The 17330-nt window shown below is 44.2% G+C and overlaps 1 protein-coding gene across 10 annotated transcripts in view; it reads right to left on the bottom strand.

The window, feature by feature from the left end:
• Positions 1–17330, bottom strand: part of LOC120566192 (phosphodiesterase 4D interacting protein) — a 177366-nt gene that overhangs the window by 61262 nt on the left and 98774 nt on the right. For 7 of the 10 annotated variants that reach the window (XM_039812491.1, XM_039812488.1, XM_039812493.1 and 4 more), the window contains exons 1-6: positions 11700–14116; positions 5319–5456; positions 4243–4362; positions 3847–3930; positions 2656–2865; positions 1049–1207 (exon numbers count right to left, since the gene is read on the bottom strand). In XM_039812491.1, coding sequence (XP_039668425.1) covers positions 1049–1207; positions 2656–2865; positions 3847–3930; positions 4243–4362; positions 5319–5456; positions 11700–12935 — 1947 coding nt within the window. In that variant the 5' untranslated portion in view covers positions 12936–14116. Of the gene's footprint in view, positions 1–1048; positions 1208–2655; positions 2866–3846; positions 3931–4242; positions 4363–5318; positions 5457–11699; positions 14117–17330 lie in introns of those variants that run through there. The other 3 variants (XM_039812496.1, XM_039812497.1, XM_039812495.1) reach the window with 1 other exon arrangement.

Here is a 17330-nt window from a genome sequence, read left to right as displayed (position 1 = left end):
CCCAAAACCCAATGGTCCCAAAACCCAATGGTCCCAAAACCCTATGTTCCCACAGCCCAATGGTCCCACAGCCCAATGGTCCCACAGCCCTATGTTCCCACAGCCCTATGTTCCCACAGCCCAATGGTCCCAAAACCCAATGGTCCCAAAACCCTATGTTCCCACAGCCCAATGGTCCCAAAACCCTATGTTCCCACAGCCCTATGTTCCCACAGCCCAATGGTCCCAAAACCCTATGTTCCCACAGCCCAATGGTCCCACAGCCCAATGGTCCCACAACCCATTGGTCCCACAACCCAATGGTCCCACAGTCCTATGTTCCCACAGCCCAATGGTCCCACAGCCCAATGTTCCCACAGCCCTATGTTCCCACAGCCCAATGGTCCCACAACCCAATGGTCCCACAGCCCAATGGTCCCACAACCCAATGGTCCCACAGCCCTATGTTCCCACAGCCCTATGTTCCCACATTTCTAATATTTTTCTTAAAATTAGGCCCTATATTCCCACAGCCCAATGGTCTATAGTATATAGTAAATAGTTCCCACATTTCTAAGATTTTTTTTCCAAAAGTAGGCCATATGTTCCCACATTTATAAGATGTATTTCCAAAATTAGGCCCTATGTTCCCACATTTTCTTTTTAAATAACTTTGTATCAGATTTTATCCCCCTAACCCTACAAAATGTTGTGGGCTTAAATTGAAGGGAAATGTAGGAACACAAGACCTAAAACACATAGGGTTGTGGGAACATAGGGCCTAATTTTGGAAAAAACTCTTAGAAATGTGGGAACATAGGGCTATTGGAACATAGGCACGCTCCCCCAAAAAGTGTCCGAGCATGGACACAGTTTAGTTAGGGGTCGGCAGATTCAGCTGCAGAGGTTTCTGTCTAGTATGAGCGTCATGCAAAGTCTTAGCAGAGTGCATCCTGGGATGTGACCTCCGCAGGAATCCTGTGAATGTCTGTGGGTGGGAGTGTTGGTGCAGATGTTTCTGAACGCGTGTGCGAGGAGTCGTTGGCCGTGTTGGGTTTGAGCGTCTGACCTCCATCAGCTGCTCTTTGGTCTGCAGCGCCGCCCTCAGCTCTCGGACCGTCTTCTCTCTCGCCGCGTCCTGCCTCTGGCGCTCGCCGTCGCCCTCTCTCAGCTGCTCCTCCCTCTCCTGCAGAGCCGATCGAGCCTTCTCCAGAGCCAGCTGCAGATCCTGAACATCACACACACACACACACACACACACACACACACACACACACAAACACACACACACACACACACACACACACACGTTAACGTAACGTACAAAGAGGGAACAAGAAACGGTTGCATATAATCTTGATTTCCCTCTTTACATGATCCTGTTTAAATGGATCTAAAACGAAAAACCTTAACAGCTAGAGCATTCATTCTTTTTGCAGCAGAACGCTAATGGCTGTTTTACAGTCACCTCATCCGAGCTTGCGTGCGCCAATGTGACGTCAAAATGATGTAGATCTCGCTGGCGCGCCAGGATTTTGAGTGACCATCCAGAGGGCGCGCAACCACTCTATTTTGTTTTTTAGCGGCGCACGACAAAGCGAAAACAGGAAGCGTGGATGAGTTCGAGGGCAACGTGATGCCAGGACTCTCAGAGTGACTGCAGGTCTCTCTGGTAAACTTACTGGGTTAAGAGGAGTTCTTTTAGGGTGAATGAAAGGCTCGATCCCACCAAGTAGCTCATCCAATCAAATCAGAGCATTGACGGCAATGCTGCTGCCAGTTCTGCCGTTGTTTAACTTTTTTTTCTTCTTCTAATCAGTAGAAATAGCAAAGTCGGTAGCCTTTCCTCATTAGCGCCACCTCTGTTCAGGAGAAGACTGCCAGCGCAGGAGTAAAAACAGTTATGGCGCTCCCACACTGGCGCTAGACTGGTCGGCTGCGGCTAGTATACCGCACGTTTAAGGCTTCAGTCTTTTGCGTCATCTCGTGGTACCCTCGCGATGGCGCTTTCACGTGACGTCCGGTGCAAAAAACGCAGGCGGACCATCTCTATTGCAGTTTAAACTATCAAAAATGCTTTTACGTCTTATATTAATGTGAGGTAATGTGATGATTATTTTTATTTTTTATTACACAATTTAAATACTTTTAGTAATCATTATGGTTTGTTGACTTACGTAACCTTTTAGCTTAGGTTGTACTGATTTTAGGCATATGTTTATATTGAAGATACTAGGGCTGTGCTCGATTGAAGAAATTCTTAGTCGACTAACACTCATTCAGTTGTATCGACTAATCGATTAGTTGATTTAATCGACAGATCTGTAAATCTGAGTTTCTCCGCAAAGAGTCATGCAAAAGCACCACTTTAATTCTTGTGTTTACCAGAGATGTGCTCGTACGTTTCTTGGAAATAAGTCATTCAGCATGAAAAGAAGCATAAAACATGATTAATGGACTAAAGAAATCTAAGTTGACTAAGACCAAAACGACCGATTAGTTGACTAATCGGCTAAGAGGGAGCAGCCCTAGGAGATCCTCTGAAAAATACCAAAGTGCGCGCTGTTGGACCATTTTCTATTGCAGAGTTCAAAGGGTTGAACACAGACCCGTTAACCTAATCTAACATGTATAACTAATAATAGACTAATAAACAGCCCCACTGTGCGTCCTCACCTGGTTGTGTCTCTCCGTGTCCCTCCGGTGCTGCAGCGCCCCATGCAGGTCTTGCTCCAGCCGCTGCAGGGCTCGGCTCAGGTCCTCCTGCATCCTGGCGGCCTGCCGCTGCGCCCGCTGACCCGCCTGCAGCTCGAGCTGAGCCTGGAAGAGAGAGGCCTGCAGAGCCAGCACCTCACCCTGACCCCGAGCACTGTCTGCACCGGACACCTGCAGGAAACACCCAGAGAGGGGTGGGGGGGGGGCAGGGGGGGGGGACAAGAGACGGAGACACAGAAGAAGCACAGGAAGGGACAGGATGTAAAAGAAAGAGACAAGAAAACTCTCTAAAGTGTGGTAATAGAAGATTTTAGTCAACCAATCACAAGTCAGGGTTCAACAGGGAGGGCAAGTAAAACGCCACGTTGGGTAAGTTAATATAACCACCCATTTGCCCGTTGGGCCATCATCGTATCATAATCATGTCACGTGAATGGGCTCTCGGCCAATCAAGAATTGCATTTGACGTTTTTTGTTGTTTTTTTTTTTACACCTTTTGATGCTTTCAACGTTTTTTTCCAACAACTCAAACATTTTTTTCCGAATTTTGACAGTTTTTTTTTTTACGCTTTTTTAAATTACTTTATTGTAGTACTTTTCTTAGTGTCAAGTGCAAAAATAATTACATTCTTTATCGTACTACATTTAGTTTTTCACAGAAAGACAGAAAACAAGACAGCAACAAAACGCACACACAAAAAAAAGAGGGGGCAGCTTCGTGTGTGTGTGTGTGTGTGTGTGTGTGTGTGTGTGTGTGTGCTCGTGCTCGTGCATGCATATCCATCTACAGTATGCACTCATTAGAAACTTTAATTCTTCTTCTAACTATATGCTATAGATCCAATTGATTAAATTCTTTCTATTGGATTTCTGACTGTTAGAGGGAGTTTTTCCATTTCCTGTTTGTTCTATTGTCTTGTACCATGCTTGAAGATCTGGGAATTTGGCATGTTTCCAAAGCCTAGTCACTTGCTTCAGTGCCGTTTGCCATGTTTTTTTTTTTTTTTTAAAGTTTTTTTGAACGTTACAAAAATTTTACATAGGGGGCTGGTAAAAATAGTAAAAATAAAAAAAAATTTTTCCCCCAAACACGAAGTATATTTTTTTTTTTTTTTTTTAAAAAAAAAAAAAAAAAAAATGGGGAAAAGGAACCTGCAGCTGGCCGCGCTGGGCGAGCTCTTTGAGAGAACACAGCATCTTATTCTGTTCCTCAATCGCCCGATACAGCTCCGCAGCCTGCAAACACACACACACACACACACACACACACACACACACACACACACACACACACACACACACACACACACACACACACACACACACAACACACACACACACACACACACACACACACACACACACACACACACACACTATTTAAACACAAAACTGTGCATTCTTTGTGTATTTTCACTTTTGACACTGCTGTGTTCAATCGTTTCTTTCTCTCTGTCAATCTATTCCTTCCGGTCTCTTTCTAATTTCTTTTTTTTTCCTCCTATCAGTATATTTCTTTATCTATTATTATATTTTTTCTCTGCGTACCTCGGCCTCCTTGGAGTTAGCGGTGTCCGTTATGTTCTGGATGCTTCTCTCCTGTCGCTGGGCTTCCTCTCGGGCCGAACGCAGCTCCAACTCCATCGCACCCAGACGCTCCTGCAGCTTCTACACACACACACACACACACACACACACACACACACACACACACACACACACACACACACACACACACACACACACACACACACACACACACACACACACACACACACACACACACACACACTCTGTATGAAACATCACAGAGCTTTGCAGTAGGCTACATTTGGTTAAAAAACGAATATCCTTAGCTACGTTTCCCCCTCTCATTCCCCCTGCTCTGGTGTTTCCCCCTCTCATTCCCCCTGCTCTGGCGTCTTCCCTCTCATTCCTCTCTGCTCTGGTGTTTCCCCTTCTCATTCCCTCTGCTCTGGTGTTTCCCCTTCTCATTCCCTCTGCTCTGGTGTTTCCCCCTCTCATTCCCTCTGCTCTGGTGTTTCCCCTTCTCATTCCCTCTGCTCTGGTGTTTCCCCTTCTCATTCCCTCTGCTCTGGTTTTCCCCCCTCTCATTCCCCCTGCTCTGGCATTTCCACCTCTCATTCCCCCTGCTCTGGCGTTTCCCACTCTCATTCCCCCTGCTCTGGCGTTTCCGAGCCACTAAACCGGAGACATTTGGAAACACTTCTGACCCGATTTGGTTTGGAATCTGCCAGGTTGTGTTGCAGTCTCAACGCACACACAACGCCAACGTTTCTCCTCCTGATTGGGTCTTATCGGTCACGACGTCTCGTTCTCGGAGACTAAAGCTACTAACATTACCATGGCAACTACCAGCAGCGGGCAGAGTCTTCATGCTGCCTCCTGTTTATGCCCAGTATACCAGGATGTTGATGAGATATGAGGTTTGGACGTGTTAGTTTAAACAGAGTTATTAGTTCTTCTACTAAAAACACCTGTGTGCACGGAGATCGCTTTTGGCTCAAAACTCCACCTTATAAACCAAAACGTAGCGGTGTAAATGTAGCGTTCTGTGAGAGCAGATTAAGATGAATGGAGAGCAGGTCTGAGCGTGTTTGTACCTGGTTCCTGGTCTCGCTCTCTCTGATCTTGGCCTGGAGCGAGCAGACCTGGTCCTGGGCCTTCTGCAGCTCGCCGACACACTGACCCGCAGCGCTCTCGTACTGGCTGAGCTGACCCTGCTGCTCGGCAATCAGCCTCTGAAACACACAGCAGCAAAACAAAAAGGTCAGCTAACAATGAACAATGGGAACCGAATTCAATACTTTTTTTAGGCACTGACCGAATTGCCTCTAAAGTATCAAGTATCGAAAAATACCTTGTCATTCAATACCTGATTTCTATACCTAAGGATTAAATCTCAATCATCTTAAAGAATGGCTGCTGCTGGGCAGAATAACACATAAACACATAGTAATGCATGCATTCACACACTCAAATTACTGACACTTAAGGCTGGGGAGGCAGTCGGACTGGTTTGATTTCCTCTTAAGTAAACTGACAACCTCCTCGTAAACAATGCCCGGCGGGGAAGGGAGAGCGGGAAATCTCTTTTCAGGGTGTTGTCCTCTGTCATTGGATGGGTCGAGTGCCAAGAGACTGGGACCAGCCTGTGCACCAACGAGGAGGCACCAAAGTCTAAATCCACGGCTGCCTCCCTCCCGCCTTAATATTAAACAATCACAATAGCCTTCACATTTTACATACACTGAACTGTGATTTTTGAACTGCATTCTTTTTGGGGCGAGGTGAGACAGAGAAACAGCAGATCCGCTGACTGTGGCTTCTCAAACCAGAAAGATCCTTGTATACAAGTTTTATTATTATTCCAGTTTAATAAATCACCTTAAGAGAAGTTGTTTGTCTTCTGTCCTAACTGACCAACTGGACCGCGTCAAGTGAGGCAATCAGCACGCAGCATGCTTCTACTAAGATCTAATAATGCTTGTGATTGGCTGTCTAACGTTACACATCGTAGAGACACGCAGGAAAAACTCAACGTTACACAGAGACACACCGAGTAGAAGCTGAAAAATAAATTAAATGGTTTGTGCCGTAATGTGTAATGTTTTAATTTATTTTTCTTTAAAGATCCCATGGCATGGATATTTCACTTTATGAGGTTTTTTTTAACATTAATATGCGTTCCCCCAGCCTGCCTATGGTCCCCCAGTGGCTAGAAATGGTGATAGGTGTAAACCGAGCCTTGGGTATCCTGCTCTGCCTTTGAGAAAATGAAAGCTCAGATGAGCCAATCAGGAATCTTCTCCTTATGAGGTCATAAGGAGCAAGGTTACCTCCCCTTTCTCTGGTTTGCCCACCCAGAGAATTTGGCCCACCCATGAGAGAGAGAGAGAGAGACATCATGGCTTTCAAACGAGCAAAGTGGCAGTTGGTCAAGGCCACACCCCCACCCTCCACCTTGCCCCCCCCTCTCTCCTCCTCAATAGCTACAGACACAGAAATGGCACATCCTAAGGAAAGCTCATTGTGGGACTGGTTCTAGTGGCTGTAATTCTGCACCAAGGCTGGATTTCGGGAAAGAGACTTCAGATACAGTATTAGGGGACCACTAAGGTCTATATAAAAGAGACTTCAGATACAGTATTAGGGGACCACTAAGGTCTATATAAAAGAGACTTCAGATACAGTATTAGGGGACCACTAAGGCCTATATAAAAGAGACTTCAGATACAGTATTAGGGGACCACTAAGGTCTATATAAAAGAGACTTCAGATACAGTATTAGGGGACCACTAAGGTCTATATAAAAGAGACTTCAGATACAGTATTAGGGGACCACTAAGGCCTATATAAAAGAGACTTCAGATACAGTATTAGGGGACCACTAAGGTCTATATAAAAGAGACTTCAGATACAGTATTAGGGGACCACTAAGGTCTATATAAAAGAGACTTCAGAGACAGTATTAGGGGACCACTAAGGTCTATATAAAAGAGACTTCAGATACAGTATTAGGGGACCACTAAGGTCTATATAAAAGAGACTTCAGATACAGTATAGGGGGCCACTAAGGTCTATATAAAAGCATCCAAAGAGCATAATGTCATGGGAACTTTAATAAAATTGGTATGAGTAAAAAGTAGCGTTTATCAAAGTCACGGTACCAATATCTAATATTTTTGAACAATACCCAGCCCTACTTTTAATCCTTTACATTCACATTAATAATCAGAAATAACAGCAGATATATGACTCTGTTGGACACAAACTCAGCTGCGTGTGTGTTGTCTCTGCAGCTGTTTGCTGTGTGTGAATGACTGACTGAAAGTGGAAAGTGATGTCAGTTCACCGCTGGATGACTTCCTGGGGAAGCGGGCGGCTGTTGCCACAGCAGCATGTTGTTTACTTCCTTGTTTTTGTTTTTATGATCTATGTAACGGCGTGATGTCACTCTGCCCTTTGGGACGCTGTGAGTTATCATGTGCGACCTTTTCTACAGCGGTTTTATTTATTCAGCGCCCAAAACAAAACAGGGTCAGCCTGTCAAACGTGACTTAAAAAAATATTTTAAGAAACTTAAACTTATTTTATGAAGCCCCATAGTTTCCTAATAATCAAAGTGATTTGTTGTCTGGTACTACAAATAGAGACAATGTTTTAGTACAGTTCATTTATAAGGAGTACCTCATCTATTTTACTTTTTTAAGACAGAACCAGGACATTATATAATATTAGCCCCTCCTGTTGTCCTTGGGTCAAATTTGACCCATTTTCCCTCTTCCACTTTCATACTACTCGCTACGGCGTTGATGAACACGCTAAAAAGTGATTATGCGTCTTGATTAGAGGTGTGAATCTTCACTGATCTCCCGATTCGATTATGATTATAATGTCAGCGATTCAATACGATATCTCGAGCATCACAATGCATCAAATCCATGTTTCTATTAAAGCCATGTAGGAGATTTAATTCGTAGCTTTTCAAGCTTCAAAAACCAAACATTCTGCAGTGCTCTAATACTAAATAACTTGGATACATAAAACTATACAGCACTGAGCACATGGCACCTCCTGAATGTGCAAAACATACCAGAATATGTAAACAGAAATGTTGTTAGGCCTACATTAAATTGTAAACAGAAATAATCGATTATGGCCCGGCCGATTATCGATGCAGCATCGTCCATGTCCACGATTCGATGCATCGATTATTTGATTAATTTCAACACTTCTAGTCTTGATAACACGCCAAAATGGCATACAAAATTGGCGTGTCATACATACGCCACTTATTGAGATCAGTCTGATCGGGCTATAAACTGTGTGATTTCATGGCTGTCCCAAAAAAATCAGGAGAGAAACGTGGTGAAATTTGATTGTGATTTTCAATTTCTTAAAGAGACAGGCACTAAAACGGAGCATCTAGACACTGTATGACAAAAAATAAAGTGTTTTTGAGCATTGATGCATTTAAACATATTCTAGTAGAAACCTAAATTACAAGAAACCTGATTATCTTGTTGTTCTCTTGTTAAAGACAAAAAGTTTCTATTGTCAAATCATAAAAGATACCTCTGGTAGGGACATTTACTTCACCAATATGTAGTTTTAAATGCTCTGGAGTCTTTATCAGCCTGCAAATGACACGTGTAAATGTCCTGATCCATACCAGAATACCAAAAATATGGATCCTTTAAGAATTCTCTTCCATTTTCAATTCATAAAGCAGACGTCTGGTAGAAAGGTCAGCAGTTAAGAGACATTTATTTCACCCTAATATAGTTTTAAATGCTCTGAAGTCTTCAGCAGTGTGTAAATGTCCTCATTCATACCAGTGAGGGGTCTGTTAGACAGTAGATTGGTGTCTAATGAACACTAACAGAGCTGTGTTTGCTCCTGGCACACTGAACCACATTCACACTAATCATTAACATGACAATAGAAGTTATGAATCAGACTGAGCAGAGCCTTCGCACGGACTGACTGCTGCAGCGCTTGGAGACTGTGCCCATGGCAACGGACGTGTTGCTAGGATACTGACGAGGGAGAGTATTTACGCTCCCCCCCGAGAGAGTAATCAAGGCCGCGAGTGTGTTCAGCTCGAAGGAGATGAGTAAGAACGAGAGATTTGGGAATTAGTTAGGTTGATCTTCTGAAAAGGAGGATTTGAATTCTGCATCAGTTGGACTGGGCCTTGCTTGTTCTTTTTTTCAGGTTTTACACTAGAGCTGGGCGATATGAAGAAAATCAAATATCAGGATATAATATCGATATGTTGCCCAGCCCTATTTTACACACTTTTATTGTAAAACCACCATGGCATCTTTTTTTTTTCTTTTTTTTTTTAATAAAAGGATAAAATCTAGGTTTTTAAACTCTTTTGTTCCTCAGACATCCAGACGTTGTCCTGTTTGAACCTGATAATGAGACTGAGATGCCGTTTGGTTTATTGGAGGTGATTTAGAGGTCTGGAACCAGGCTGGTCTTGTTTCTGCTACAAAAGGAAGCGGTCGGTTGTTGTTTCGCAGATAACAGGTCCGCTCATTTCTCAGCTAATGTAGTACTAAAGTACTAATGTGGAGAAAATGCAGGAAAAAAAGCCTCTAATTTCACATTAGATTAGCCGGTATTGCACTAAGTATTCAACTCAATAAGTGCTGCACAATAAATAGTTTAAAGTGCCCATATTATGAAAAAAACACTTTTTCTGGTATTTGGGGTGTTCTTTTGTGTCTCTGGTGCTTCCACACACATACAAACTTTGAAAAAAATCCATCCATGGTGTTTTGAGTGAGATACGGTTTCTGAATGTGTCCTGCCTTCAGTCTCCTGGTGAGCTGTTCAAAATCGGCTCGGACTGTGACGTCACAATCCGAAATGAGCTGGCTAATTGCAACCGTTAGCTCGTAGCGTTAGCATTAGCATGCTAACGCTAATGCTAACACTAGCATGGTACCTCGTTCTCAATAGCAAAGCACTGCTACAACACACACAAGTTCACCATAATCTACAAAAGAACTACTTCCATGTGCGCCCTCATTTAGAAGAAGTCTCCCAGCTGATCCTGCCTTGTAACTGACTGAAGTTGGAGAAACAGGCTTTCTTTTACTTCTATGGAGCTAGCTAGCTGACATGATCTACATCTGAGCTACTGCGCATGTGCGAGTGCAATCAAAGATAGTACAGAAGAAGAAGATGAAAAGAGGTCTCACTCTGTAGCTAAAACAGAAACCAGGTGAAAAGAGGATCTGCAGCAGTGAGAGAGAGCTGTGCAGTACAACAAAAATATGGTGTTTTTTGAAAATTAAACCATGTAAACCTATTCTGGTACAACCTTAAAATACAATTATGAACCTGAAAATGAGCATAATATGGGCGCTTTAAAAAAAAAAAAAAAAATATATAAATAATAATAATAATAATAATAATAAATATAATATATATATATATATATATATATATATATATATATATATATATCGGCATCGCAAAATCAACTGGCGCAATAACCATATTGCGTATAAAGGCTGCGATATCGCCAAAGACACAAAATATCAGCAGAAAACTGCACTTAAAAATGTAACTGTCCCTTTTTTTAGTGCTGCCTTTTATATTCAATTCAATGTTCAATTTGTTTAGTAAAAGAATGTTGGAAAAGATTTCCTTTCATTTATTTTAAATTCAACAAGCAGTTGGTTGTATTTAAGCAGAATACTGAAAGCAGGACAACGGAGCACACTTTAATATCTGTTTATGTATCGCGATACTTTACAGTTCTATCGCATGTCGCATATTTTCCTCATAACGTGCAGTGTCGGTACGCGATCAGTACTGCACGATCCGATATGCGCATGCGCATAAATACGTATTACAAAAAGTGACGGTTTCCCTACACTATTTGTATCACGCATGCGTTGAAACACTTTACGGCCAGGCGGCATAACTGGCGGCATATTTTTTTACTAAATAAACACCACAGCAACCACCACCGGACAAATCATTCATATTTTAGTTTTTGACACTTTAAAAGACCCTAAAAATAAAATCTGAAAATAACCGTTAAAATATATAACAGCTGTTACGTCCGTTCTACTTTACTTGTGCTCATTTAAAATATAATACTTGTCTTTATTGTTCTTACTGTAAAGTCTTAATTTAGCTGTAGCCTGATTTTCCCAGTGTTTAGTTTGAGGCTGAATCAAGCTGTCAGCTAGCGGTTAGCTGAATTAGCTGTTAGCTAAACTAATGTTAGCTTCCCGCTGGAGGCTAATGGCAGACTGCTAAGACTACCACCGGAAGCGTGGAACAGATCGTGCAGTCGTAAATGTGCGCATGTCGGATCGTGCAGGCAGCACAGATCGCGTACCCACATGCAGCCCTAAACTCAATAGCGTCTAAATGAAAGCTACGAAATCTACGCTGACGGGATCGGCTACAGGAAGGTCAGAGGTCATCCCGTAACCGGGATACTAATCTACCTGCTGAAAGCGGAACGGCCTGCACTGAACATAATCATCCAGCCACTGCTCCTCCATCTCGGCCAGCTCCGCCTGCAGATCCTGCTGCGGACACGGGGTCACCACCTCCGGGACAGACTGGTGGTGGTACAGCTCACAGTCCGCTGCCCCTGTACAGGGGGACCTCAGGTGGGGGACGGACAGGGACAGCGACAGGCCTTGCTCCAGCTTGGCTTTGACCAGAACTGGGAGCTTGCTGCCTCTCCGCGGCTTCACCGGCCGGTACACCCAGCCCCTCAGGAGGCTCAGCGTCATCTCAAGCCCAGAGACGGAGCTCTCGCTTGGGTCTTTGTCCCATGTCATGTCCCTTCTCGCTGGAGCCTCCTGTGGATCTTCTTCCTTGTCTTTCTGGTTCACAGGAAGGCAGCTCACGTCCACGGCGGTGTCCAGAGATTCTACGGACGATGCCGGGCTGGGACTCGTCCGGTCACACGCGGTCTGATCAGTGGACTCAAAGGCGACTGCTGTTGCCTCAGACCCTCCGGGGGCTGTGGCCGGCTCCTCGACCCCCGGAGTGGCTGTTGAGTAGCGGGTGGACGGGCCGCAGGATGTGCTCCTGCGCCCGACCCTGCGAGGAACCTTGCACACGGCCTCGTAGTCCGAATCAGCAACACGGAGCGCCGCGCAACCCCTGCACCGCCTCGGCTTCTGGCCAGAGACGGAGTCTGCCGCTGGGCACTGGAGGTGGTGATGCGTGTGGGCGTCAGGAGTGGCGGCGTCCTCCTTATCAGCCCAGGATTCGTACTCGGAGTAGGTCAGATCATCCTGGATCATAACGGAGTACCGTCCATCCTGCAGGGCTGACAGATCCACCACAGGAGAGTCTTCGGACGCCACGTCGGTGCCAACGACCGCCACGACGTTCCCATCCTCGGCGTTGTTCTTCCGGTAAAGGCCTCCGATACACTGCCTCAGCCGGTCCTTCTCCAGCAGCAGCTTCTGGAGGCGCTCCAGAGACAGCGCCTCCACGCGGGCGATGACCGTGTCGAAGCGGTACATGCGGTCCAGCATGAAGGCGCACTTGGAGCAGGCGAACTCCCCGCGGCCGTCCCGGGTCAGCTCGTGGCCCAGGGCGTGGGACAGCAGCACCTGCAGGTTGAGCTTGGCCGCCGGGTGGAAAATCCAGCGCCGCTGGTTGCCGCAGAGCTCGCGGGCGCAGATCCTGCACGCCTCTTTCATCTTCACCACATCCAGCATCACAACAGCGTGTAGCAGCGAACTGACGAATAATATGATATATTATATCAGCGCTTTAAGAGCAAGTCAATTCCTTTTGTCGCTTCGATGTGTTTTTGTCCCTATTCAGCCTCCGTCCTTCCTGTTCCAGTGTCAAGTAATTAAACTTGAACTGCTGAGGAAGATCATGGGATGTGATTAAAAGCTCCAGCACAGCTACTAAATAGACCTTAGGCTACTTTTTTTTCCAGGTCAAGACTGAACTTTCAATCTCAAACTTGCCTATCATTCATTGAAGATTAAATCAAAATGAATCAAATTTTTTTTTGCAGAAAGTGAGATTTTATAATAACCTGATGCTCTGCATGAAAAAATTCAAATAAATCCCAAAACTGTTGGGAGCATCACGTCTAGTTTTTTTTTCCGATTCAAAAAAATCTCCATCTGCTGATGAAGATCGTGGGATGGGATTAAAAGGTCCAGCACAGCTACTAAATAGACCTTGTACTGAGAGATTGTTTACATTCCCTGTGTCAATCTCACATTTGTTAAATCCTTTCTTAAAGGTTTAAATCAAATTGATTTCTTTGCAGGAATTCAGATTTTAGGAACTGATTATGCACCTAAATAATTTAGATTATTCATAAAGACTGTTCGGAGCATCCGTCTAGTTTTTCTGATTAAGAAAAAAAAATAAAAAATCTCGTGGGATCACGCTGACATGACAGCGTTGATTCAGTGAAGAAGACTTCCAGGCAGAACGGATGTGGGTGAATCTCTGTCATGGGTTACATTCTCACTTCCTCGGTGTTTCTCGGCAGACATGCAGGCTACTGTCACGTCGATCCGGGTTCGGTTCCTGCCTCTCGGTGATAAAATAAATATATAAATAAAACGATCCCCAGTTAATGTCACTGCTGTGTTTTTTTGTTGCCTTTTAAATCAATGACGTCTCTGCATGACAGCATCTCCCCCCGCTGCAGTAGTCCGTCTCTCACCGTTACAAACCGACACGAACACGGAAAAATGAAAAATAAAAGATATTTCCTGGTCCACGGTTCGGATGTTGCGTGTGAGGATCACCGGGGACCGTCCGAGTCCCAGATCCGGGTTCCCCTCACCGGCGGGGGCTTCAGCAGCTGAGGATGGAGGGGAGAGGCTGGAGCTTTCACAACGGGACAACGAGGCAATGTTGACGGGAACCAAAGATCGTCTCTATTTGGGATGATGTCTCACTCCGCAGATTTAACCTGTCCCGTATGCAGCATGGGCCTCTCTTTTCTTTTTCCTTTTTTTTTTTTTTTTTTTTTAACAAAAACAATCAAAGGCTTAATTTTTTGTGCAAATGCCTTTATTTATGTAAAGGAAACTATTATTCTCCTGTATTGATCAAAACTTTCTGCATAAAACATCACACGTTTTGGGATGTTTGTTTTTTAGGAACCATGTTAATCTTGGATGTCCGTGTGTGTGTGTGTGTGTGTGTGTGTGTGTGTGTGTGTGTGTGTGTGTCTGTGTGTGTGTGTGTGTACGTGTATGTGTGGGCTTGTTTAACTATATTCGTGGGGTCCATAAACCGGGAGTCCAGTATACTTGTGGGGTCCCGACAGCTTTGTGGGGCCAAAATGCTGGACCCCACTAGTTTAAAGGGCTGTTTGAGGGTTAAGACTTGGTTTTAGGATTAGGGCTATAATTAGGTTATGGTTAGGGTTAGGGTAAGGGTTAAGGTTAGGCATTTAGTTGTGATGGTTAAGGTGTGATGTGTGTGTGTGTACGTGTGTGTGTGTGTGTGTGTCCATTTTTTTATGTTTGTGTTTTTAATGTTATCTGTTGACTGTTGGAGCAGACGATGCAAGAACATTTTCTGTGTGACCAGACGATAAAGTTTTATCTTATCTTCTCTGTTTTGGAAACAAAATAATTATTTTACAACATTGAGCTATCTGATGATGAGGGTCAGGTTTGTTATTTGTTCGCCTCTTTGTTCAGTTTTTCTGTCCTCCACATCAGTGTCGGAGTGAGACCTCCTGCAGCTCTCTGGACTCAACCATTTTACTGGATACAGGAGGGTCCAAGTCTCTTTTTAATAAACATTTGGGAGTGGACTCCTTCAAGCCAAACATTAGATTACATAATTTTATTCAAACACACTTCCAACAGCATTTTGAGTGTTTTTCACTTGATCATGATTCAAATAAATACAGCTAGGCCTGTTTTCCTGCTGGGTTTCCATCACTGATGTCTACCAACAAAACTCGAAAATGTAACAAGTTCATTTAGTCATTTCCAGTCAGAAACAGAAAACACTGTTCACAAACTGCTCCAAACAGCTCAACACACAGGGTGAAAAGAGGAGCTGCAGCAATGTGCAGTACAACAAAAATATAGTGATTTTTGAAAATTAAACCATGTAAACCTATTTTGATACGACCTCTAAATACAATTATGAACCTGAAAATGAGCATAATATGAGCACTTTCATTAACATCAAAACATTGTGTAACAAATTGTGTTATCCAACAGACTACATTTTCCATTTCCATGAAGCCTATTCATGTCAGTTTAACTCTGTTTGCCTGTGTGCAGGCAGGGTGTAAACTGAAAAAAACAGGCCGAGTGTTTTCCATCAGCTTCATTAAATTCTCCGAATTGTCAGCGTGGAATGAGTTCATGCCTTTCCCAGGGGCGCCCAGTCTTCACTCGGCCTTCACAGAATAAAAGGGAGGGGGGCTGAATCACATGGCACTTTAATCGAGCAGCAGGACTCTGCTGTAAAAAGGCTCAAGCTCATTTTCAGGTCCGTACATTGGTTTGGGGTTTCTTCTAGAACATGTTTACATGCGTTAATGTTCAAAAAACACTTAATTTGTCTCATAGTCTGTCTGAATAAACCTATATTCAAGGGCGTAACGTTGGGTTCAACATTGGGGGTGTTGAGATCTCCATTTCTGAGCTAAATTGAAATTTTGAATGTCAACCACTTTATTTTCTGCATTCTAGTGCATTCTTCTGCAACAACTTGTGCCTTTTCTGCATCAATTTATGGTGCAAAGGTCTTTATTTATGTAAAGGAAATTAGTTTTGATTATTGGGGTACTGTAAATTACGCCTATGCCTGTATTCACCCTCTGTCTGAAACGCTGCGTTTTTGGCAGCAATCTCTTTAAGCCAACCTCCTGAAAAAGCCCAGTCTGCCCTGATTGGTCAGCGTTTCCGGGTTTTCCATATCTTCACTCTCTGGGTACGTCCATCCACGTTTCCTTCACTTGCTTCCCTTCCTCGTGTCTTAGTCTGTCCCACCGAGGAAGCAAGGGAGAGACGCGAGGAAAATCTTGCGAGGAGAGAGGAAACGAGGAAATGTGTTTGTAGTGGGACGGGACGTCCTTTCCTCTGAAGCGACGTGTGAATATGTCGGCTGTTTGGGCGGAGTTAGCAACGGCTTTCAGCAGCATGGCTTCCAGGAAGGCTGCTCTCTGTATCCTCGCTCATAGCTCCTCAGAGATCCATCCTCCATCCTTGCTCCTCTCTCCTCAGAGCAGGAATAAGAGCTTTAAGATGGCTTTCACGAAGGTGGACCAGAACCACTTGTGCTTCAAGTGAGGAGATATCAAATAAGAGACTTAGGATCCACCTTTGGTGTTTGCACCGTCATTGCAGCCGGGGCGAATGACTGTAACGCCACTTTCTACCTGTGACAACCCAGCCGTAAGGAAGTCCTGACGGCTCGTTTAAAGGCACAGTTTTGCTCATATTTTACATTACATTTAATTTAGCTGATGCTTTTATCCAAAGAGACTTCCAACAAACTCTCTCTGTGGATTGAATGTTTTGATATAGCACCCCGACCTGCTTTATTATATTAAATAAAAAGACAAAAAAATCTCACTTTTACAAAAAGCTGATTATTTTTTTTAATAACAGACATGTTCAGGATGTTTTTCCCACACACTCACAGATACACGAGTCTTCTTCGTCTTTTATTATCGCAGAGTTGAAACAACTGTTCTCACATGTGATTTGTTTTCCTGTATGTGAGAGTGTGTGCGTGTGTAAGTTTGAGTGCGTGTGTGTGTGTGTGTGTCGTGTGTGTGTGTCTCCTGGCCCTGACTGTGTCTCTACATTTGTCACCCTGAAAGCCTCTCGAGACACAACACCAAAACACAGATCGACTGGAATGAGGCACGCAATCAAAAACCAATTAATCCTAATCAGCGATAAGTGCCAAACACTGCTGACAGAGTGCGCCCGCTGTTTATTTTTCCTCAGAGTGGCAGAAATACCAAAGTGTGACAGCAGAGATTTAACGTCGGCGCAGACAGAAGAGGTGTCTCTGCTGATTCCCCCCCCCCCCAAACGTCCCACTCGTCTGCGTGCCGAGTAAACAACTGACTCCTTCTGAGCCCGCTGCAGCTGCCT

Source organism: Perca fluviatilis, chromosome 9 (genome assembly GCF_010015445.1).
Source record: "Perca fluviatilis chromosome 9, GENO_Pfluv_1.0, whole genome shotgun sequence".
Classification (NCBI taxonomy): domain Eukaryota; kingdom Metazoa; phylum Chordata; class Actinopteri; order Perciformes; family Percidae; genus Perca; species Perca fluviatilis.
This window is presented reverse-complemented; position numbering and strand designations above follow the sequence as displayed.